General features: G+C 46.5%; 1 protein-coding gene and 1 long non-coding RNA gene across 4 annotated transcripts in view; one reads left to right on the top strand and one right to left on the bottom strand.

The window, feature by feature from the left end:
- Positions 1-20,221, top strand: part of INPPL1 (inositol polyphosphate phosphatase like 1) — a 755,507-nt gene that overhangs the window by 525,098 nt on the left and 210,188 nt on the right. For all 3 annotated transcript variants that reach the window (XM_078658619.1, XM_078658620.1, XM_078658621.1), the window contains one exon: positions 18,327-18,465. In XM_078658619.1, coding sequence (XP_078514745.1) covers positions 18,327-18,465 — 139 coding nt within the window. The remainder of the gene's footprint in view (positions 1-18,326; positions 18,466-20,221) is intronic.
- LOC144773538 (uncharacterized) overlaps positions 1-20,221 on the bottom strand; it is a 116,366-nt gene that overhangs the window by 90,208 nt on the left and 5,937 nt on the right. The gene's annotated exons all lie outside the window — the stretch shown is intronic.

The following is a 20,221-nucleotide window of genomic DNA, read 5'->3' as shown; positions in this document are numbered from 1 at the left end:
ACTCAAAATACATTTTTTTAAGAATAACAATTTGCACACATTTGAGCCCAACACTAGCTGGCAGGATTATGCTAAGCATGTGAATCTATAGCACTACGTGACACAAACAGATGCTTACTGGGAAAGTAAACTTTCCCTTTCATCTCAACCTGACACACATCGATCAGATACTTGGACGAATGGGACCCATATGACCTTGAGATACTGTATCGGGTGGAAAATGATGCTAGTCCCTATAGCTTTATGTAAGGACTTGAGCCTCATGTTGGCTGATAATTACATAAGGTTTCCAGGGCCATTAAAAACAAAATCACCAAAGCAGCCATCTTTGACACCACAGTCACCTTCTGACTACCCCTCGCATACCACGTAATTTGGCATTGCTTTCAAGTTCAAAGTAAACCAGCCACCTCAAAGACCTCCATTAAGACCCGTATTACCTAGAGTGTTTGATTATGCATACTCGGATGAGGAAGGATAAGTACAAGACGAATCTCAAGATGTGGGATCTGAACAGGATGATTACCTAGCACCTTTTTCTCCATCAGCTACTCTGCAACCAGCAGACTCGCCACCACATAATATCTGAGATTTCATGCTCTGTTAGTTTGGGTACATAAAAAGTTGGAATTACCTATTGCAATCAAACAAGCCAATTGTTTCTCATATAACTTCAAAAAGACAGCTTGTAAATTGGTAAAAGCACTCTAGATTGTAGATTTCATTTGAAAGGTTAGGCCTAAAAGTCATGAAGAACCCAGCAGCAATGGGAGCAGTTGTCCCTCTTCTGGATAAAAAAAATAAGGCACTGGTCTGTGTAAACAACTAACTTCATCTTGATGCAAGCTGATCAGAGATGATCTTGCATCCCTACAACTCCCTGTTCAACTGCAGACCGGGAAGTGAGATGGTTTGACTTTATAGGAAAACATTTCTCCGCCATGGCAGCAACACCTTTGAGAACAGCCAATTCATTAGCAATTCTTAGTTGTTACAAAAAGTGGATGTGGTGAAGTGAAGTGAAGCGGTTTTGTAAAGCGCGGCTGCTGCCCGAGGGCGTCCAAGCGCTAAGTAAAAGTAGCAGAGCTCTGAGGGAAGAAGGGAGAGATCCAGGTGGGGAGCTAATTTCTGAAAAGGTATGTTTTTAGCTCTTTACGGAAGGATGAAAGGATAGGGTTGGACCTAAGTGAGAAGGGAAGGGAGTTCCATAATTTAGCAGCGTTGAGCGTGAAGGACCTGCCTCCTGCTCTGGACCTTTTGACTCTGGGAACTGCAGCAAGGAATGCGTTCTCTGAGCGAAGTGACTTACCGGGACAATAGGGAGTGAGAAGTGTGTGGTTAATCTCAGGTCTGACTCTATGGAAGGCTTGGTGCGATATGCACAGGGTCTTAAATTTTATTCTATCCCTAACCGAGAGCCAGTGAAGTGACCTAATCCCTGGCTTAGCTGATTCTCTGCGTGGGATTTGGAGTAGCGTGCGAGCTGCACAGTTCTGTGTGCGCTGAAGTTTCTGCAGCACGTAGTCAGGGGCTCCTAAGTAAATGGCATTGTTGAAATCGAGCCGAGATTGGATGAGGCCCTGAATGACAACCTGTTTAGCTTCCATGGGCAGAATAGGCAGGATTTTTCTCAACATTCGGATAATCCCGAAGCAAATTGCTACTGTTTTGGTTGCCTGAGTGTTAAAGGTGAGGGTTTTGTCCAGCCAGACTCCCAGACTTTTAATGTCCTCCTTCGGGGATGGAGGAGGACCCAAACTGGGAGGCCATAGCTGGTCCAGGGGAATGAGAATGGGGGGGCCAAGGAACATTATCTCGGTCTTATCGCCATTGAGTTTTAATGAGGATGCTGTCATCCATCTCCTGACGTCCTCCATGCAAGCTGCTAGGTTGGACTGGGGGAGCCTGCTGTTCTTTTGTGCCAGAGAAACCACCAGCTGAGTGTCGTCCGCATACGAGATGATCTTGATACCGTATTGTCGGACGACCTCAGCCAGCGGCCTCATGTACACATTGAACAGCGTGGGGCTTAGGGAGGAGCCTTGGGGTACCCCGCAGTTTAGAGGTCTGCTAGTGGAGCAGGAGTCGCCATCAAAGACCTGGAAGGTCCTTCCGCTCAAAAAGGAACCCCGCCAGTCAAGAGCGTTTCCTGAGACCCCCAGATCGGCTAGACGAGACATCAGGGTTTTGTGGCACACCGTATCAAACGCGGCGCTTAGATCAAGGAGGATCACTGCCACTGACCCTCCCTGATCCAAGATCCTCCTGGATTCCTCCGTCACGGCCAGAAGAGCAGTTTCTGTGCCGTGTTTTGGACGGAATCCTGTTTGGGTGGAGTCCAGTAGGGAATTCTCCTCAAGGAAGTTGGTGAGGTGGAGATTAATGGGCTTCTCTAGAATTTTACTTGCCCAAGGCAACAGGGATATTGGACGGTAGTTGTTAGGATCCATAGGGTTAAGGTTGGGTTTCTTAAGCAGTGCTCTCACCATTGCTTGTTTCCAGGGGGGAGGAACCACTCCTGTTTGCATGGAGCTATTGAGTATGTCCATGAGGGTGGGGAAAATGACTTGGTTGGCCATGTTCATCATCTGAGGGGGCACTGGGTCGAGGGGGAAGCCTGATTTTACTTGATGTGCAAGGGATTTAAGTGATTCCAGCTCTAAAGGTTAAAATGTATTTAGGGAAACTCGCGGAGGATGTTCTGTATCGCTAGGGGGTGGTGGTATGACAGTGATGGTCTCTGAGATGGGGGCTGCGAAGGATAAGTATATTTTATTGATTTTTTTAAAGGAAAATTCAGCCAGCTTGTTACATCGGGATATAGGGTTGTCAAATAAAGCCATGGGGGGAGGAAATTTTAGCAAGACTTTTGACTGCTTGGTATATTTCTTTTGGCTTAGATCTTGCTGCCATAATTTTTTCTTTATAGTAGTAGGTTTGAGCTAAGTTTATTTCGCATTTGTACGCCCTAATGGCTTCCCTACACCTTTCTTTTCCGGTGATAGCGTAGCCTAGGCGCCACTTCCTTTCCAACTTTCTACACTGTCGCTTTAGCTCCCTGAGCTTCTCCGAATACCAGGGGGCAGTTTCTCGTGCTCTTTTTAGCCTGGTTTTCCTGGAAGGGAGGATTGTGTCGATAGAGTCCTCGATCCATTTGTTGAATGTCCTGCTGTCAGGTACAGGGCCCTTGGAAAGAGCGGGTTTGGAGGAAGAGAGGAGGTTCGACCACTGCTCTAGCGGGAGTCTTGACCAGTTTCTCATCTTTCGTGGGATAGGTGGAGGGGGAGTGACTTTACAAGTGAACCAGTTAAGGGGAATCAGAAAGTGGTCAGTCCATGGGAGGTGGATGATAGTACCAACCGTGAGGTTGGGGCGGTTGCTAAAGACTGGGTCGAGTAGGTGACCTTTGTTATGAGTAGGGGACCTGATTAGTTGTTCTAGTTGAATTGCGGCTAAGCTGTAAACTAGCTCGTTAGCGGTGCTGTCCGTACTGTTATCGAAGTGGATGTTAAAGTCTCCCAGCAGCGTAAAGTTGGAGGAAGACATAGCAGATTCGGCCGCTAACGAGGGTAGTGAAGAGTGGAAGTGATTCAGTGGGCCTGTGAGACTGTCGTTGGGGGTGAGTTTAAGGCAGAAAGACATGCTTTCGCAGTCTGGGATTGGATCAAGGGTACAATGGCATTGGTATATAGATTTGTGGATAATGGCAAGGCCTCCACTTTTTCCGCGTGAACGGTCCCTGCAAGCAATTTGGTATCCCGGTGGCAGGGCTTGAATCACATCCGGGTCGCAGTCTGGGGTTAGCCAAGTTTCGGTTAGGAAAATGGCGTCGGGAGACCGCTCGTCTAAGAGCAGGAAGATTTCTGCGCTATGTTTTGGTAGAGACATGCAATTCAGGAGCAGTAAGGTGTAGTTTTGCTGGGCCGCCCTGATTCGAGCGGGTCGGAGGTTAGTGTTGCAGTGTAAACAGTAAGTGGGGAGGTTCAGAGGATGGTGTTGATGAAGGCAACTCTCTTCCGTGGGGGGTTTCAGTGTCAGAAGGGCAGCAGCACTATATTGAATCTTAGGAGGGAGACCACGGGAATTGGCCCCTGTCCCTGGCCGGACGCAGACGGGCTTGCCTTTGGCGGGCTGACGGCGTGCCTGCTGCGTGTCCGGCCTTGGCACATTTTATAGAGGAGAGGGGGCGTGGCCGGTGGGCGGGGCCTCACGGCCCTCGCTGATGGCGGCAAGAAGTTTGTTCAACCCCGCGGCAGCGTTAAGATCGACTGCGCGGTGGTATCGGCGATTGTGAAGGAGGGGGGAGTGCTCAGGGCTGAGTGAAGCAACAGGTAAAATAACAGTTTTTACAAGATAACCAATTTTAAAAAGCGCTAATCTCCCGGCTTCCGCCTCAGGAGCTTCTGTCTGGCTTAATGCGTGCTTTGGGCTCAGCGCGGCTTAAGTAGTGGGCGGGGGGCGTGGCCGGTGGGCGTGGCCTCGCGGCCCTCACTGATGGCGGCAAGAAGTTTGTTCAACCCCGCGGCAGCGTTAAGATCGGCTTCGCGGTGGTATCGGCGATTGTGAAGGAGGGGGGAGTGCTCAGGGCTGAGTGAAGCAACAGGTAAAATAACAGTTTTTACAAGATAACCAATTTTAAAAAGCGCTAATCTCCCGGCTTCCGCCTCAGGAGCTTCTGTCTGGCTTAATGCGTGCTTTGGGCTCAGCGCGGCTTAAGTAGTGGGCGGGGGCGTGGCCTTGCGGCCCTCGCTGATGGCGGCAAGAAGTTTGTTCAACCCCGCGGCAGCGTTAAGATCGGCTGCACGGTGGTATTGGCGATTGTGAAGGAGGGGGGAGTGCTCAGGGCTGAGTGAAGCAACAGGTAAAATAACAGTTTTTACAAGATAACCAATTTTAAAAAGCGCTAATCTCCCGGCTTCCGCCTCAGGAGCTTCTGTCTGGCCTAATGTGGTCGGTTGTTCATGCCTGTTTCAACCTTTTGTCGGAGGACATAAAAAATGAAGCAAAAAATATCCTTCATGCGGTAGATGGGGTTTCGGGGATCCGGTAACTTGCAGATGCGGCAGTTCTCTGAAGGCAGGGCTGACTGAAGTAGACCTCTTTCATGCCACAGGTCCAAAGTTAGATATTGGATATTACTTATGTTGGAGAAGCTCTCTTTGGTAAGCATGTTAGCAATGCTCTTCCGTCAATTAAGACTCTTACGGATACAGCAAGATCACTTTGTGGACACCAGAAAGCTGGAGCTGACCCTTGCTTGGAGCCAGAATTCAAGGTCAGATTTTCATTCAAAGAAGGATAGCAGCATTAAGATATCAGCCTCGTCAACATCCTCAAAAGTACTACCAGCAGCACTTGACTCAACAGCAACATAGAATTTCACCATCAGCCACTTATATGAAACAAACACCATGTAGAAAATCAGAAGCCCAACTTAAGGATTCCGCCAGAAGACAGCGCGGAATACAGCTCATGAACGTTTGTCCCCAACCTCAGTTGACGGGGGAATCTCCACTTTTCACAGATAATTACATTCTGGATCACGTAACCTACACTTACACTTTGGAATTTGTCCAAAACCTCCACATGCTTCACCAAAAAAGAGGTCCCATCTCCACCTTTGTCTGTTACAAATGGGAATTCTTTCAATGTTCGCTGTGGAGCAAGAACCCTCCGCTTCTCAGATGTTTACAAAATCCCTGGCTCCCATGGTCGCATATTGGAGAAGGAAAGAAGGGCCTTTTTATGGTTCAGGGTTCCCTGCCTTGTCGGCTGGCTAGTCAAACCCCTTCTTGGCAAGCTAGAAAGTTGACCAAAGTCTGCCTATGGCTTTTTGAAAATATAGGCCTGACCCTCAACAAGAACCCCTTTTCCCGCCATCCATTCAGAACAATCACGTTTCTGTGAGCCTACTGGGAAGATATTATGGAAAACAAAGCTTCCCCTACACTGGAAAGATCAATGAAGATCATCAATATAACCAGAACTGTTTATGAATTAATTGTAAAACGAAAACAGAAAAACCACATTGGACGATACTGAATCATGGTAAGCCAGTTTTAAGGAAAGACAATTTTAAGGAATTAATCGAACATTGAAGGAAAACATTTAATGGAAAGATAATTTTTTTTTTCAAAACAATTTTATTGTCATTTTTCAATAAGATCGCAAATGGACCACAGTACTCCGAACACCGGAGGGGCTGTGAGAAGAAAAGGTATAATGCAAGAAGATGCAATCAATACAGCAATCAGAATTATCAGTATAGCAAAAATAAAGGAACCCATCCCCCCTCCCTAGAAGAACTACCCCCCCCACCCCGTGCCCACCCTAACCCCATGCACGACGTCAACTCAGGTCCACATAGCAAAGAGTCTTTTAGAATTTACAGTGCACTACGCCCCTGTCCCAGGTATCATAACACAAGGAGATCATCAGCATCCCGCTGTACCGGCGGCTCAAGCAACAGTCCTCTGTACTCCGCCCATCTTTTCCATATTTTATAATGTTTTCGGGGGCAGCCACGGGCCTCATACACTGGACGCTCCAGTCCCATGCAATAATCCAGTCCTCGTTTCCACATTTCTATCGGGGGGCCCTGGGGTTCTTCCAGGCTCGGACCACATCCCGTTTGGCAACAGTGAGACCTAAGAGCAGCAAATGCCTCTTGTATATGTTCCCACCCACCTGTTCCATGATATGGAGGAGGCCCAGTTGTGATGTACGCGGAAGTTCCCAACCTAGGACCTCGTCCAGGCAGTCCCACACTTGCATCCAAAATCTCTCCAGCACCCCACAGGACCACACAGTGTGCAGGAACGTGCCAACCTCTCGGCCGCACCTCAGACAATCAGGGGACGCAATCAGTCCGGCCCGCCACAGCCTCTCCCTCGTAAAATAGGCTCTATGCAAGTATTTAAATTGGATGAAGCGCAAGCGCACAGCAACGGCTGCCTCCCTCGGGGCGGCAAGGGCCTCCCTCCAGCCCTCCTCATCAACATTTCCTATGTCTCTCTCCCAGGCGCGCCGAAGCTTGTCTAGAGAAAGGGGAACAGTGAGTAACCAGTGATTGGTAGATGCGGGATATTTTCTTCTCCTCTAAGTCACCCATGAATAACTTGGCTTCCAGCGGGCTGAATTCTGGGAGGGAGTCTAGACCCTCTAGGGCAGGGGAGATGGCATGTCTAAACTTCAAGTACTTGAAAAATTGGGTGTGGGGCATGTTATATTCGTCCTTCAGATCTTGAAACGACTTAAGAGTCGTGCCTCGCATAACATCGCCCAGCGCCGAAATCCCTATCGCGTCCCATCCACTGAATCCCTGTAAGGCCGCCAAAGCCGGCAGTCGCCCATTCCGCCACAGCGGGGTCTCCCCCGTTAACCTGTTCCACCACCCCATACGACGGAGCGCTCCACGCCAGATCTTGAAAATTGTCTGAGTAACCTCTGGGAGCCTCTTTCTCTTCCCCATGGAGTATAGGAGCGTATGGATAGTATCCGGGGCCATCAGATGTCTCTCTAGGGCGTACGCCGGGTCATCCCGATCCCCGTACCACCACTCATTTAGCACCAGCAAGTGGGAAGCTTGGTAGTAGGACTGGATATCCTACGATGCCAGACCGCCACAGTAAGTAGAGAGGAAACAGGTGCGAAGCGCCACCCGTGCGGTGCCCCCGGCCCAGAGGAAGCATCCCAGTGCCGAATTCACCTGGCGGAACCACTGTGGCGAGACAGGGTATGGATGGTTCTGCAGCTGATAGAGTAGGCGAGGGAGGGCCACCATCTTGAAAATGGCCGAGCGGCCATAAAGATTGAGGGGCAAACGGGACCATGTTTTCATGTCCGACTTAACTCGGTCCCATACCGGAACTACATTGCGCTCCCAGGAAACTCCCGGTATATCCGCCAGGAAGACTCCAAGGTATTTAATACCCCCGGTAGCCATCTGCAGGGCCGTGGCCTAGTCTCCCAGTTCCCCACCACCTCCAACGGTCCACAAGGTGGATTTTCGCACATTAAGTTGGAGCCCCGATACCTCCCCGAAGATGCGCATGATGTCTAGTACCCTCGGTCCTGACCTGTTGAGATTTGTAAGAAAAAAGAGCACATCGTCCGCGTAAAGCGCGATCCTATCTGACGGCCCAGCTGCCCATTCAAAGCCGTGCAGCTGTGCATCAATGCGCACCCATGCCGCTAGCGGTTCCATGGCGAGGGCGAACAGGTACGGCGATAGGGGGCACCCCTGCCGGGTGCCACGACCGACAGGAAAGGCGCTAGAAACCGCGCCCGCCACCCTCACTGATGCTGTTAAATCAGTGTAAAGTAGCTGTATGTAGGAGAGGAAGGAAGGGCCCAGGTTTAAGCGAGGGAGGAGTGCGTGCAGGTACACCCAGCTCAACGAATCAAATGCCCTGTCTATATCTGCCAACAATAGCGCCGCTGGGGTTCCGGTGGCACGCATCATTTCTAATATCACCTGGGCCCGCCTGATGTTGTGTCGCGTGGCTCGGTGCGGCATAAAGCCCACCTGGTCCGGGTGGACCAGGTCTGCAATCAATGGGAGAAGACGATTAGCAAGGGCCTTAGCCAGTATCTTCGCCTCTATATTCAGCAGCGAAATAGGACGATATGATTCAGGACGGTCTGGCGGCCTCCCTGGTTTGCAGAAGACCACTATCTCTGCATGGCGCCAGTCCCCTGGTAGGCGACCCAGTTCCCTAGCTGCATCTAGCGCCTTCTGATAGCGCCGCCCTAGCTGAAGGTGGTATTTCCGAAAGAACTCACACGGGAATCCATTGGGACCCGGGGCTTTGCCTGTATTCAGTTCGCCGAGAGCCTTTTCTAGCTCTTCTGCGGTCAGTGGAAGCTCGAGGCGAGCACGGTCATCATCCGAGATCTCTCTTGGTGGGAGATCCGCAAGGAATTTATCAATGGCCTCCGCTGGGAGGAGTTCCTTGGGGGCATACAGTGTCTCATAGTAGCTCGCAAAGCTGGCGGCAATCGCCATCGGGTCCGACATGGATGCCCCGGCCGCATCACGTAGCCCCGGAAGCTCCTGCGCCTGAAACGTACTCTGGCACAGCCTATACAGCATCGTGCTGGACTTGTCCCCCCACTGGTAAATCCGGCTCTGTGTAGCAAGCCAAACTTGGCGTGACTCCTCCATATGCAGAGACGCAGAGTCCTGCTGGGCCTGTAGTAGTCGCCTGACGTCCTCCTCATCTCCCGCCTCGGTACAGCGCTCCTCCAGGTCACGGACCCGAGCCGCCGCACTGTCTAGGTCCTCTCTACGCTTCCTACGCGCTGACGCACACCAGGCAATGTCTATTCCACGAAGTGTGGGCTTCATAGCCTCCCAGTGGGTCACGTCATCTAATCCCGACGCCTCATTGTCGGTCCAGTAGTGGGCAATGGCCTCCCGCATGTAAGACTGATAGTCGTCCCGTTGGAGGTGCCAGGTCGAGAGGCGCCACCGAAACTGCTGTCGCCTACCATCCAACAAGTAGGTAAGGGCAACGGGGGAGTGGTCAGAGAGCCCGCGCGGCAGTATAGCCGTTGATTCTACCCTCCCTATCCGAGTACCAGGCACAAATATGTAATCCAGTCTGGAGAAGGATTTATGGACCGCCGAGACAAATGTGTATTCCCGGCCATATGTGTGTTGGTAGCGCCACGCATCCGTCCAGCCCATACCTCTCACCATGTCATTCAATCTAGTGGGAGCGGAAACCTGCTGCCCACCACCCGGTTTGAAACGGTCGACAGTATTTATTTATTTAGGAATTTTATAAAGCGCTTAGTTACGCTCACCGGCGTGTCCCTGCGCTGGATTGCTTAATGAGTAAAGGGGATTGAGGAAAGAGGAGCTAGGGCAGTGCTAGGCGAAATAGGTGTGTTTTGAGGGCTCTTCGGAATTTGGACTCGGAGGGTTCCAGACGTAGTACCATCCATAACGTCATTCCAGTCGCCACCGATCACAGCCATTACATCCGGTATCTTCGCCCAAATGTTGAACAGTAATGGAAAGATAATTTTAAGGAAAAATTCAAAATTATATTAAAATTGGGTTGAGTTTTGTGGGTAGTGCAGGGTTTTGGGATCATGGATGGTTAATGTTTAGGGGTGATGAGATTTTAAGGTTCAGGGGTGGGTGGAGTTCAGGTATAGAATGGGATTTTTAGCAATCACGAATGGGTCGAGTTTAGTGGTGGTGAGGGTTTTGTAGGGTTCACGGATGAGTGGAGTTATAGGTGGTACGGCATTATTAGGGTTCACATATCGATGGAGTGAAGCGGTAGAGTGTGGTGTTAAGGGGTTTTTAGGGTTCTCTGATGGGTGCAGTTTGGGGCTGGTGAGGGGTTTTTAAGATTCTTTGCTAGGTAGATTTAGGGGTGGCAATGGCTTTTTAGCATTCAGGAATTGGTGGAGTTTAGTGGTGGTAAGGAGTTTTAAAGGTTTAGGGATGTGTGAAGTTTTGATGTAGAAAGGTTTTTTAAAGTTTCAGGGACGGGAGGAGTTTAAAGATGGTGAGAGGGTTTCAGGGTTCGGGGATGGGTGGAGCTTAGGGGTTGAAAGTTCCTTCAGGGATGGGTGGAATTTGGGGATGGTGAGGAGTTTTTAAAGATCTGGCATGGGTGTTTGGGAGGCTGAGAAGGTTTTAGGGGTCAGGGTTGTGAAGAGTTATGGGGTTGATTGATTTTAGGATTGGTGAGGGATCAGTGACTTAAAAGCATAAAAAGTAATTGTTTGACTATGTAGAAGATATAAATCTGAAGTAAAACACTGAAATAAATGTCAGACAAAAATGTTTCTGAATGCAGCCATTGCATTTATACCTTAAAGACTTAGCATGCAAAAGCCAATTTAAAAAATAACATTTTTGAATTGGTTTCTATGACATGGTAAATGCCATGCTTCATGCAAATTTCCATTAAACAGTTTAAAGTGAAATGGTTTCTCAGTAATGGTATTCCATGAAATAGTTTTTCTATGAAATCACATACATAAGAACAAGTCAGTTTCAGTTCACTTGTACAAGTAACTATTAGGGTTGATGCCCTCCAACTGCTTGCCACTTTATCTCTTTATTCAGAAAACTGTGTTTACATCAATGCGCAAGCTAAAACCTTCATCACACTGGTTCTCTAAAGACTTCACTGAAAATGAACCCTCCATCCATAGACAGGATACAAGTGGAAGAATGGACATGCAATGACCATATGATACTGAAATACACCCATCATGCAAACAGCTCATCACTTCAGCCAAAGCAAAGTACTATAGCAACACCATCAGTGAGGCCACCAACAGAAGTAGAACCCTTTTGAGGACAATCAAGCACTGCAGCAATTCCCTGCCTGGCCAATCTGTCTCACTTTCCACAGGCAAGTGCAATATCATCAGACTCATCTTCACTGAACAATACAAAAGATCAAGTGGCACAAGTACAAGATCAACCCTGCTTCTCTTCTTACACCCATCACTTTTCATAGAATCCTGAAAGTCATTCTTCAAAGCTCTACCTCTCACAGATCTCCCCGACCTACTTGGCTCCCTCAAAACCAATTCCTGTTAGGATGATGTCTGGATTCTATAATTTAGGGGTTCCCTACACCCACAGGTGCAAGGACCTCAAAGTACCACTCTGTATCGCTCTTGACCTCCAAGTCTGGTCCTGATGCATCTAGACACTCCGTGTCCCAAAGCGACGTCACTGCAAGTCTTAACCTTTAGGGAGGCCGTGCTGTGCATTTTGTTTTGGCACGTTCCCTCTGGCATGCCTTTGGCCTCCAAAGATCCGCAGAGGTCTCCATTTGGGCTTTCACCAGTGGGTTTGCCACCTGGGGCTCTCAACACCACCTCGGGTTCCGCACCCTCTTTGGTGTCTACTTTGGTCCACTGCACCCGTTCCTTTGACATTGATGCTAGAGGAAGATCCGTACCCTGTAGTGGTCTCTGAGCCTAACCCGTCTCAACCTTGACCGAGCCCGCACTTCAAACCTACTGGTTGGCAGCCTGTCGGCAAGCTTTCTGATTCTAACACACTCGCTTTACTGTGCAGCCACGCACATGCACTACATCAACTTTTTGACTCTGATTTGTATCAAAGTCAGAATTACGATGATGAAGACAAATTAGTATGAGCAATTACAGAATGGCTTTGCTTAGACACTACCCCAGATACTGAATGTGTCTCTCCCCCTTGTCCTGTCACTGAGGAGAGCACAATTTTTGCTGTTCTGATTAGAAGGGCGGCAGAGGTCCTTGTCTTGCAGCTCACCATTATTGAGGTTAAAACCAACATTCTAATGGAGCTTCTTTAGCCTGGCCAGGCCCCTACTAAACCTCTTCTGCCATTTAATGAGGTCCCTGACAGATATGCTTGTGGGCACTTGGGCAAAAACATATTCTTGTTCTCTTGTCAAGAGGCAGGCCGCTAGTCACCACAGACTAGCTCCAGGCAACCCTGAATTTCTCACACAGCATCCAATACTGGAGATCTTGGTGGTTCAGGAATCCAGCAGTAAGGTCAACCTGCCTCCTGTGGACTCAACCTGACTGCAGATCCAAGCATATTGAAACCTTTGGCAAGCACATGTTTTCTTCTGCCAGGGTTTCCCTATGATCAGTGAATGCCAGCTGTCTCCTTGGTCGCTACATCCATGCACAATGGGACTTGGTCAGTCATATCTTAGTATCATATCAGGTTTGAAGAATTACAAGTAGAATACCAACTGGTTGACTTGGAGCGCTTTCGCTATTTACAGTTTAGACATGCCCTACGATGTCACATACCAGAGAGGGAAATATTACCCGAATACTCCCCATTAGAAGACAAATTATTTCTTGACCTTATGATAGATAAAGCTGTCTCTCGTATTTACCGTAAAATTGGACTACACTTACTAAAATTTGGCTCATGTTGGCCTCAGTGGTGGCTAAAAGGAACATTGCGAGAATGTGGGGAAACACCCGTCTCCCTAAAATCAGGGACTGGGAAACTGACCCAGATTGGTGCCAAAAGGCGGAGAAAGTGGTCTACCAAAGTAGAGGGTGCCCTGCAAAATGGGAAAAGATCTGGTCCTCGTGGGAGAAATATAGAAATTAAATAGAATAAAGCGGGAGGGATACAATCACAATTGGGACTAGGAAATGAGATGCTGTAATACTCTGTTGTATATGATATGTGGCTCCCTTCTGTTCACCGCGCCTGATACCACCATGTCTCTGCATTATTGTGAAGGTGTACCGACAAAAGTTCAATAAAAATAAGTTTTAAAAATTAAAAAAAAGATTAGAAAAAAGAAAATGACCGGGCCTAAGTCAGCCTAGTGAATCTGTGTTGGGCCAGGAGAATGTTGTATCTGGTACTCCTGAGCATGAGTATCAGTCCTCTGTCCTTCAGGAGGTTCTTCTGCCGTGAGAGCAGGGCAGGGTCTTGTACCGAGCCCTATGTAACCTGCACGTCCAGGTATGGAGATTGAAAGGCAGCAATTGATTTCATTTAATTTCCCTCCCTTGGTTATTAATATTCTCTTGGCAGTTAGGGCACTTGCACACCATTACAGGGCAATTTTTCTGTTGTTTTTGTTGTTTGTTTTATCTTTGGCCCAGCAATGACTTGCACCGTTCAAGGTTACTTATAGGCTCTTTCATCTTTCTTTCATCAGCCTTCTTTGTTCAAATCACCTGTTATGAGATTCCTTTAAGGTTTGCAACATATGTTGCTGCTAATGCCCTTTATGATGATATAGTGGGACTGTAATTTGGTTCTCCCTTTTTTGGTGTGCGCCCCCTTTGTGCCAATGCCCACTTGCCTACCTAATCTTTTGACCCTGAAAACTCTTTTTGGTGGCAATAATGTCAACTGGTCACATACATGGCCTGCATGCACTTCCGGTCCTGCCACCTCATACAACGTTTTCCCCAGACAAACCGGTGCTTACAACTCAAGCAGCCCCCCTGCCGAAAGTAGTGACATCTTTTAATGTCGGACAGGCTGTCACCCTTCCAGCCTTTTTGCCCTGCCTTACTCATCAAAAGAGGAGAGACTCCATCATTTGGATCCTGAGAGCCCTCATTTTCTACATTGATTGTAGCAGAGACCAACAGGTGGATGACCAGATCCTTGTGGGCTTCTCTGGGACAAAGAAGGGCAAAGCAGTGGAGGAAGGATCCATCTCTCGGTGGATAGTCCTCTGTGCCTGCATTATAATGTGCTGCATGCTAGCTAAGAAGCAGCCCCCTGAAGGATTAGGGGTGTTATACGGTTCCTACAAATCTAGGACTGTGTATTTAGAACAACAAAACTTCATAATGCAGAGACTGAGTCTTCTTATATAATCAGTAAATGTTGGTCTGTTTGGCTAGCTCACAGTTTTACATCTAAGTTCTTAAACCCACAGAGTTATTGATGTTGTCAGTTAGCTAGAACAGGACTGTCAGAGTCCCAAGATCTAACCCTTTCGTTTCTCACTTTTACATGCCCAAAGTTTCACAAAGAAAATATTCAATATGACATTTTCAAACGTTTATTGAAAAGCTCTAATCTTTGTCTATGAACTGCAATTATGAGAAAGATAAGACATATTGTTATAAGCATGATTCGAGTGGTGACTACACAAACAATTCAACCATGTTAATTTTTCATAATGTTACTAAGGTTACTCCCATCTGTTACTAATCTCAATACTAAAGAGAGCATATCAGGAGTACTCATCTGCCAAGCCTATTGGAATACTCCAAGCCCATAACTTGGTACAGTATGTCAGGAAGCCTGGCTCCATGCATTAACCAATGCATCTCCGTCTGAGTGTAGCTTTCTTCTCTGGATGAAGGTCATGGACAGCGGAACTGCAACTTTCACGACTCACATAAGCATTTCTTGATTACTCCATCCGCAAATGACCTTCTGACCGATTTCAACATGGATGCTGTTTAATAAAACGGCATAGATGCTGTTTAATAAAACGGCAAGCTTATCACACTGTGCCAAAGGTGCAGAACAGTGTCTTACTTTGTCCGGGGGGAAAAGTCGTCTCCAACGAACAAAATAAAACAAGGCATCATGTTTTCAATTGTAAGACCCTGGAACTAAATGTGCAGATTACAGGGTGACAATGCCTATCAGATATTAATGTGTACATAGGCCATTCTTGCAATAGGAAAAACATGTGCAAACCACCAGTAGAAAATGATAAGTTAAAACCAGAAACTAAAGTTGAGACTAGATCTAAGCTACATAACAGGGACCCATTCCAGTCGGGCCAAGACTGCTACTTCTGCGCAAGCATGTGGAGTGCTTTCCTTGAGCTCAATCAGGCATTTGTGCACACTTTCACAAAACACTATGGTCTTGATAGTCAGGTATGTCGAGATCGGTATTTCGCTCATTCGGTCCTGCTAGACTTTTTCATCCGATATATTTCACAAACTCACCGCTTAGGGAGGTCCTGCTTTGGTGTCTGCTCACAAGGTGAGGAATGTACAGTTTGAAGTATCCATCAGGAGAACAAGTTATTTACCTTTGGTAAGGCTCTTTCTGGCGGATACTCTATCTAAACACAGATTCCAATTTGCTGATGGGCTCTGCAATAAGGGTGTGGACAAGCCTGTGAAAAAAATGACATCATTGCACATGGGTGATGTTTATATGTGGCTCCTTTTGTCACTTCCGGGGTGCAACATCGTCGATGTAGAGCTGCAGAGCACCACCAACTGGTGTCATGCAGGAGTACTACGTTTGAGTTTTTCAGATCAAGCCTTACATCTGGGAACTATTCACAGAGTGAAAGATCTGCAGTTAAATAGAGTATCCACCAGCAAGAGCATTACTGAAAGTAAGTAACTTCATGGCTTGTATAGTTTCGCATCTGGATGGTGATAACACCCTGCTCCAAGGCCCCCCAGACTCCACATCGGTCCATCTGATGGGCATCCTACATGCTGCAGGATCTCTCATCCAGGGCCACCACGTCACCCCCATTCAGATGGGGCACCATAGCCTCTCCTTGCTAGCCCACACCATCTTCAAACCCAGCTGCACCAAATACAAATCTATAATGACTAGCATCCCCGCTTATCTTGGAGAGAGGCTCACCGCCTCTGGTGGCTCTCTGCACACCTGCAGCCAGGCTTCTGTCACACTACAGACTAAGAAATATAAAAGTGAAAAAGCAGCAGGCCTTTTCCATCTATAGATCCAGAATCTTGAACAAAATTCTCGTACCCATCTGGAAGACTGCCCAAATGCAGTTTGAGTGTTGGAAAGAGTTAAACATGCACCTCTTTACAGAAGACTACATCACTGTGCAGTAACAGTACACTTCTGGTCCCAGAACCCAGCTACTGGTCCTTTCACTAATTGACTGTATGCTTGCATTTAACCTTGTACAGCACTCAACTGCCTTTTGGCTTATGCATGCCCTATAAAAATGGCACATACATACATATGTACAAGTTGTATCTCTAAGCAATTGCACTGGTTGTAATCTGCTCTCCAAAAACGTACACCTCATCTTCCTACCAGATCCCAGTGCGGTGGGTCTCTCCATCTTCTCAGCTTCCTAGCTTCCTTTTTTACAACATGGAATGCTATGGTGGTTGATCATTAGGGACTTTTGGACTCAGGCTCTGGAATGTTACCACTAGATATGTGCATGACCTTAAATTCTCCTGTGTTTCAGACAACGCTGAAAATTAATTTGTTCTCTTAAGCTGCTGTCTAATCTCTTGCTTTGTGCGTCTCTGGTGAGTCAACTGACCTAGGTGACCGTTGCACTTCATAAATAATAAAATCTCTCAAAGTCCACCCACACTATTGAGTTTAGACACTTGTCCGTGCACTAACTGTTGGAATCCTTAGCCACTCCCCCCAAAAGGGAGGAGGCTCAGGTCAGGATTTCACTGCAGAAAGTGGCCACCATCCAGGGGAACTTTTTTTTCCAATATCGAGCAGATACTCAATGTTAGTCTCAAAGTGCGTAGGAATATCTAGCCATCTCATAGGAAGGCACCACTCATAAAACATTTCCAGGCAGTGTCTTGCTCGGCAGGCAGCTCACAAGCAAAATTGGAGCCATCTTTGAAAATTACAATCCACCATATTCTAAGTCTCTGAGAGACAGATTTCCAAGAGGGGCTGCTCCTCATGTTGACGGCATACAATTGAAAGGCTACAGCATTTGGTATGTCTGTTTACACTGGAAAGGTTAATGAATAACAGTTAGCACTTAGTACTTTGCCTTTCTGGCCTAAAACTAGAAATGTGCTGGTCGATTTGCTCACTGTCCCTCATAACAGCATTAGTCGTCACCAATTTCCTGTTGGGCATTGGTATTTCATACTGAGGCACAAAAATGCAAGCCAACTATTATAGACTGCTGTAGCTTGCTGTACCAGCCATTCGGCATTTAGTTTGGGCCTATAACAAAGGAGCAGTACTGTAATAGCCAGAGTAGCCTGCAACAGTGGACTGGAAAGTTATTACAGTATTGCGAACCATGAAGGCTGAATGTTTAACTGAATCAAAACCTTCCTCGAGACACTGGGGGTGTTAAAAAAAAACTCCTGCGCCTCAGAAGTTTCTGAGCCTTCGTTTCACAGATCCTGCTATGCATGTTTAATAACTACAGCTGCATGCAGGGCCAGGGCAGTAATTGACAAACGTGGACAGCAAGAGCTCTCAAAGGAGGCGAAGTAAGCCCCTGATTCTCCCATGGCTTTGCCAAACTGTTTCATTGGTTTGGCAGTCCCAAGGTAGATACAGGAGTGTCCCCCTTCCTCCTTCTGTGGCACTAGTGAGTCTCTGAACTACAAAAGGAGGGAGAGGAAGACTCTTCCATAGTCTCTGCCTCGCTCCTTACCGTGTGCGTTCCACGTATCCTGGAAAGCGAGGGGAGAACGACAGTCAAAGGCTGTAGATTAGGACATTGGAAAGTTGACAGGAGCCGGTCTCTACCTATCTTTATAATCCACTGCTGCTCCAGTGGAACGCTCAACTTCACAGTGTGCATCCAACTCTTGAAGGACATTCTTACACAACTTCCTAAATACAGATGTGCATGTAGTAAAGTATGCAAACTCTTAACAGCTTCATGTTCTGATCTATCATTTGTATGCATTTTTACTCCATACCCAGCTGTGTTTAAAAAGTGTCCTTCTCGAGTTGGAGGAACAGTAACATTATTTACTTAACCTTAATATCTTTTCTTGATGCTACAATCAATCCTATCTGTATAAAAGAATTCTTTGGTGACCTGTCGTGTTAAATTGTTTTTCTCTTATTGAAGTGTTTGCTTTTCCATCTTGTGTTCTTTTTGTTCCAGGCGGAACCAGAATTACCTCGATATCCTGCGGTTGTTATCACTCGGTGACAAGCAGCTTAACTCCTTTGACATTTCGCTGCGCTTCACCCATCTCTTCTGGTTTGGAGACCTCAACTACCGCCTTGACATGGACATCCAGGTACATTCATTTCATATGCAACGGCAATGCAGCTAATTCTGCTCACATAGATATGTGCTAATGTGCATTGTTCCCTTTGTCATCATGGACTATAATCTAAGAAGTTGTAGGATGTAACTCCCAACCTGTGGCATTTATATGATGCATCTGAAGAATAAGTATCTACAAAATATCATAAGAGGTTAGGGGTGCAAATTTAATGCATCTTTTCTAATAGAATTATCAGTCAAATACTATACATTTAAATATGTCTTCTTTTATTACATATCAAAAGAGATATTTTAATCTACATATAAAATCTAGTCATTCGCAATTGTTATTACATGGATTTGACGGATTTGATGACATAAGTGGTTCTGCTATACCACATTTTAGTGCTATTAATCTTTCTTTTCATTGCATAAACTATTGAAAGTTGCAATTCATTGTTCTTCTGTCCACTATTATATTTACAACTGATATTGTTTGGAACCGTATGCCAGTGTCTAGCTTCCTATATTGAGAAGGCGTTTCATCAAGTAGCTAGAGGAAACGGGGACATTGAAGTTGGGGGAATTTATAGAGTGCACGTACACCAAAAAGGTTTCATGGCGCTAATGTTCATGGACATTGCAGATAGCACTTGAGATGAGTAGACAGATTTCATCCACTCTGTGCCTTGTTTGTGGCCACATAGCATCACAGAAGAGAATGACCAAACCATATTACACATTACTATTTTAACCTGCTCTGTTAAGGACACCTCAAGTATATAGAAACACCTAATTAAAAGGAATGCTCCTTCAAATTAAATGAGAGGTGATGTGGGTAGAAACTCAACTGCAAGCTGAGTTTTCTTATTGTTTGAGCAAGCTATCATTTAGAATTGGGTTGTGTCTTATCGGGTGCCTGTTTTTGAAAACCTTTTTGTGTATCTTGCTGTGTATTTTTGTATACCCCACAGTGGGGTAAAAAATGGCCAGTGTTCTCAAAAGAACCGTTGTTTTGGTTGTATTTGTTTGTCTCTACTACCTATGTTCATTAGGTCATGTGATGTACCTGGCAAATCTATTGCTTTGAGTAGCAATGCACCTGTTTGCAAGTTTTATGTTGCTTGTTTGGTCTGGCGTGCCTCAAATAAACCGACAGGATTCTCCAAAACTGGATCTTTCATAGATTCACATCCTTGAATTATCCCTGTCATAGAGCGGGGAGTTCCACAGTAGCATATCACTCGCTGTTCTATGTTAATGTAATGTTAAGGCTCAAAGAAATACTGTTTAGTAGTCTTGTCACATCATTGGAAAATAACCAAACTTCAACCACTCAGACTATCAGCCTGATGACCACACCCTGAGAGTCCACCATTCTTCAGATTTCTATTGCATGTTAAGGGTGAAGGGAGTTATCTGAGCTTGGCTCATTTCCTTACAGATAAGTGACTTTTCTTTCAACTTCAGCTGTTGCTATTCCATGAAGTCAACTTCACAATTTACTGGGATTACCATCTAAAGCAGACAATGTCTGACAATGGTAAAAAGGTCTTTTCAGACCTTGTGGAACTTGTGTCAAGAAAAGATTACACACCAAAGACACTAATAAGGAGTCTATTTATTGCCTGTTCCCTAACCATAAAGCATAATTGACGGTGTTACCCAACACCAGTATAATAGGTCCACACAAGAGTAATACTAAGTTCTTAAGGGAATAACATATGTTCGCACGGGCTGTATAATACGGCGCCCCCAGATACAAAGATGAATGTTGTGTAATAACT

This window comes from Lissotriton helveticus, chromosome 8 (genome assembly GCF_964261635.1).
Source record: "Lissotriton helveticus chromosome 8, aLisHel1.1, whole genome shotgun sequence".
Classification (NCBI taxonomy): domain Eukaryota; kingdom Metazoa; phylum Chordata; class Amphibia; order Caudata; family Salamandridae; genus Lissotriton; species Lissotriton helveticus.
The sequence above is the reverse complement of the archived record's forward strand: the minus strand, read 5'-3'. Positions and strand labels throughout refer to the sequence as shown.